General features: G+C 40.1%; 1 protein-coding gene across 1 annotated transcript in view; it reads left to right on the forward strand.

Annotated features, from left to right (window-relative positions):
- Nucleotides 1–833: 833 nt before the first annotated feature.
- Nucleotides 834–4668, forward strand: part of aif1l (allograft inflammatory factor 1-like) — a 13537-nt gene continuing 9702 nt past the window's right edge. The window contains exons 1-3 of the mRNA XM_010787253.1: nucleotides 834–969; nucleotides 1143–1204; nucleotides 3713–3779. Of these exons, the coding sequence (XP_010785555.1) occupies nucleotides 951–969; nucleotides 1143–1204; nucleotides 3713–3779 (148 nt within the window). The 5' untranslated portion in view covers nucleotides 834–950. The remainder of the gene's footprint in view (nucleotides 970–1142; nucleotides 1205–3712; nucleotides 3780–4668) is intronic.

The following is a 4668-nucleotide window of genomic DNA, read 5'->3' on the forward strand; positions in this document are numbered from 1 at the left end:
TATGTATCGGGAACAAAACACGGAAAAGACTACATTGAGAATAACACTTCCGACGTTGTACGACTTAAGGCCATACGTAACATCTTACCCCGTAACAGGAGTAGCCATATATATATATATATATATATATATATATATATATATATTTGTAATTCTATTTGAGGAAAAAGCCCCTTGTGACGGCAAATAAATAATATGATTAAAATCTAATCTCTACTACTACAAGGAAAACAATCAGGTATTCTTTATGACATATAACACTTAATACAAATATAAAGATATAAATATTTGCAATGTCAAAAAGCAACATTCATATGGAATATATTGAATGAAACCACTGTTAAAATGTTACGAATATTTCCAAAGTCTTGACCTGTGAGACCATTGCTAAAAGTGTGCTTTTTTCCTGTAACCTAAAAATATAAAAATTGATAAGATGAGATAAGATGGACCTTTATTCATCCCCGTAGAGATATTCACGTATCGTAACAGCAGCAGAAAAGAGAAAGAAACAAAGATAGTAGGCCCTACACATAATAAGAATAAAAGTAAACAAATTGATAATAAAAATAAAACATGTATTAATGCACGAACGAGAGATGGTTCTTGCACCATTATGTCTGTACCAGATTTCCGGACTTAAGACCAAGCTTAACAGTTGTGTGGCATTGTTTTAATCACGTTAAATATAGTAGCCTATTTGGTAGTAGATTGGTTCATGACTAACAAATTGAAATGAACGAAAGTATAAAACGGGTCAACGGTTGTTTTGAAAAGCTTAACCGGATGTCCCTCTTCTAACTGTCCGTCTTGACACCGGTACCTAGTGGCCCAGTGAGCCCGGTCTTTGAAGGATAACAGAGTATCGCCCCGGCGGACAGCAGCGGTAGCCTTCTGGCTCGGATATTTTTTCATTTTCTGGATTTTTTCCCCCACACACAAACTCCAGGATGCCTTCAAATCTGCAAGGTAAAACACAAAAGAACAACAGCGGAATGCTTTATTGTCTGTTTCTCGGGTATTAATGTCCGCTGCTAGCTTGAGTCTTTACAATAGAGCATCAGCAGGCCGACCCCGACTACAATACGAGCTAAATCCTAATTAACCAGCATGCAATTAACAAAATGTGCTTTTTTTCACAGGAGGGAAATCCTTTGGACTGTTAAAGGAGCAGCAAAGGGTGAAACTGGACGAAATAAACAAGGTACGCATGTGTCCTCATATCTCCATGTGTCGTGTCTAACGTCCTCTCACTGGAATTTGAATGTAATGAGCCTGCATCCACTTGACTTGGCATTGGCCTCTCTTTGCACTGATGTATCAAGGCAGTTCGTGTAAAAGGAGTCCCCTGAACGCCACACAGGTTATTTTATTACTATTTTATTGGAGCTGGTAATGCATTTGATTGATTTCCCGCTGCAGTCTTGTGGCACTTGTTGAATGGCTGACACACATGTAAGGCATTTCCCTTCTGACCCCGTAATATCGATCAGTTGTTCCCCCGTGTTTTGTTGCTCCTCTGCCGGGGAACAGGTGTGTGAACGAGCCCTTTGTCTCACATCGGGCCTCGCTTGCTCGGACTCCTCCACACTGCTCTCCTCAGATTAACTGGATGTCTGTATAATCTCTCCCTCACTTTGATGTCATCGCCTCACATGAAAAACCAGGTCGCATCAAGAGGACAGCCTGCAGCGCCTGTCACATTCCTACACACACACACACACACACACACACACACACACACACGCACACGCACACACACACGCACGCACAATTCCTTCATAGATATTCACCCAGTTATTGTGAATGTGTACATTAGAAGTGTACATCTCAGTATAAGAGATCTAAAAAAAAAAAACGGTTCCTGGGATTAAATGCTTGGTTTTTATAAACTGACATCAATGGGGGGGATTATGAGAGATTGGGTTCCAGGGCGCAAAGACCCCACCACATACAGAGTGTATAGATGTTTAGTCTCTTTTTATTGTTGTGTCTTTTTAATGTCCTTTTTTGTCTTGTTGTAGATGTTCCGTGTCAATTTGTACTTTTTTTCTCTTTCTGTAGTTATTGTGGGTTTCTTTTTCCCATTGTATAGTCATTCAGTGTGTCCTGTACTTGTTTTGTGTCACTTTGTAGTTGCTCTCTGTCTCTTTGTAGTCCCTTTGTTACTCATTGTAGTTCTTTTGTGTCCATTTGTAATCCTTTTGGGGTTTTCTGTAGTTATTTTTGCCTCTCCTTGTTCTAGCTGTTCCCTTTTTATAGTCATGTTGTGTGTCTCTCGTAGATTTATTTTGTCACTGTTAAAAAAAAATTCTTTTTGTTGATTCATGTTGTCTGAACTTGTTTTCTGAGTCTCTTTTCTGTCCGGTTGTAGTTGTTTTGTGTCAGTTTTTAACGAGTTTGGTCCTTCTGTAGTTTTCCATTTCTTCATAGTTGCTTCACATCTCTTTGTAGTCAATGTGTCTCTCTGTGGTTGTTTTCCCACTTTTTATAGTTGAACTTGTGATGCTCTTTTTGCAGCTTTGTTGCATTCATTTTTGTCCTCTTTGTAGAATCTTTGTTTCTTTGTGGTCATTTGAATTCTCTTCCTGGTTGGTACGTGTCTCTTCGAGTTACACTTTGTGAACTGAAGGCCAGGGGGCCCCTAACACTTTGGACCCATGGTTCAGTAATCCGTCTATGTACATTATATTGACCTGGGTGCATATGTCCAAGTATTTTCTGATATTTTGTAACCCAAACATTTATTCAAATCCTTGCTTGGTTTGGTTCGCGCATTAATAAATAAGGCTTTATTTTAAACGACAATAGGTGTGAGAATATGACCGGAGCATGGGCCTTTCTTAGGGTCATTGTCAAAACTATTTTTAGATTGATGAACGTTACTGTAGGACATAATATGAGTAATACTGGCTCAGCACTTGTTCAAATGCACTCGATCAAGATACACTGACTGTGAGAGGACATTCCTTCATGTGGGGGGGGGGGGTGTGTGTCTCAGTAATGATTCAGCAGGCTGAGTCAGGCGTCGTTGATAAACATCCAGTTGTGCTTGACTGACGTGCAGAGAACAGCCTCCCTCCTCCCTCTCTCCTCTCCTCTCGGTGAGGATGGAGGCTGACTCCCACATGGCAGATTGCATCATTATCATTTCATTACGATGGCTCCCTGCAGGCTCTTTCCTCTTACACCCCTGTGAGGTGTTCCACTTAATGAACATAAGTAATGACAATGTGAGGGGGAAGGACATCTTAAGACTGTGAGTCATCATTCCCAAATTGGAGGTTTTTGACACTTGTGACAGAGTAGTGTAGGATAGTGAGGCTTTAATTTGTGCGTGGGCTTGTTTCATTTTTGTGTAGTTTGAATAAAAGCATGTTGAAGTTTCTCTGAGAATTTAAGAAATGTGTCAGTTTTTTAAAACGTCGTATCTATTGACCTGGTTTGTCCCTACATGTACTTTATACAAATTACAAACTAATTTCTTTGCATACAGTACAAATAACATGCCATCCTTCCTTCCTGCAGCAGTCAGACAAAAACAGCCCCTGGTAGACCATCACACAAACACAGACTCTTACAATCTTGTGCACTAAACCCTTTGTTTGTGGTGAAGGAAAGAACACATCTGTGGTTTTTCAGGGGTTTCAGTCCAACTTGTTTTCCTTCCTGATCACTTTCAGTGTATTCACCCCTTTTCTCTTTTTTTCAGGAATACCTGGAAGACCAGAAATACAGGGATGAAGAAGACCTGGCAGAAAAGTTGGAAGGTCTCAAAAGTAAGTAAATCCCCTCCGTCCCATCAGTAGTTTCGGTATCTAAGTATTGGTCTTTGTGAGGGTGTGTTCCTTTTTCCTGGCTTTTGTATTCGCCTGAAAATGTGTGTGTGTTTGTTGGCAGTTTACACACACACACACACACACACACACACACACACACACACGAGTCTTCAGCATTTTGTGTTTCTCTGTGGGAAAGACGGACTGCAGAGATTTCTGAGAGCTTTGCAAGGCCAAATCCTCCGTGGCCCTGCAGGAATGTGCAGGGGCGTTCCTCTGCTTATTGTTACAATATTCAGAAATATGCTGGGTAAACGCATAGCTCCTGGGGATAGAAAACATCACTGCTGTGAGGAGATAAAAGCAGGAACAAAATGACATGATTTGCCAAAGATCTCCTCCCCATTGCTCTGATATTACACATGTAGGCTCTGGGTGCATGGAGAGAACAAAGTATATTATCAGCAACATCACATAAGGCTTTTTTTTTTTTTTAAATGGAGGGCATATGAGGAACATGCTCCACTGTCCTACTTATAATCTATGCTTGCTGGAGGAAATGGAGCAGCAATATATAAACTGAAAGAGGAACTGACACCCAGTTCCTGTGAGGATCGCTGTCATTCCCCTTCTGTTTCATGCTGTTCCACTTAACCAGAGGTCACTAAACACAGCTTTTAAACACAAACCAAATCAATTATTCTCAGGACCATAACATTTATAAATATACCCTACTTTAAGGGTCAAATTACTTTTTTCAATTATTCATTTTTGCTTTATTATGAAGGATGCTTATAGGGCTGTACAATTCGGGACAAAATGACTAATTTTATTTATTATGACTGATATTGCGATGATCCCCCCTATAGTAAGGGGAATGACCATTTTT

Source organism: Notothenia coriiceps, unplaced genomic scaffold, assembly GCF_000735185.1.
Source record: "Notothenia coriiceps isolate Sejong01 unplaced genomic scaffold, NC01 NC01_scaffold00030214, whole genome shotgun sequence".
NCBI classification, from domain to species: Eukaryota; Metazoa; Chordata; class Actinopteri; order Perciformes; family Nototheniidae; genus Notothenia; species Notothenia coriiceps.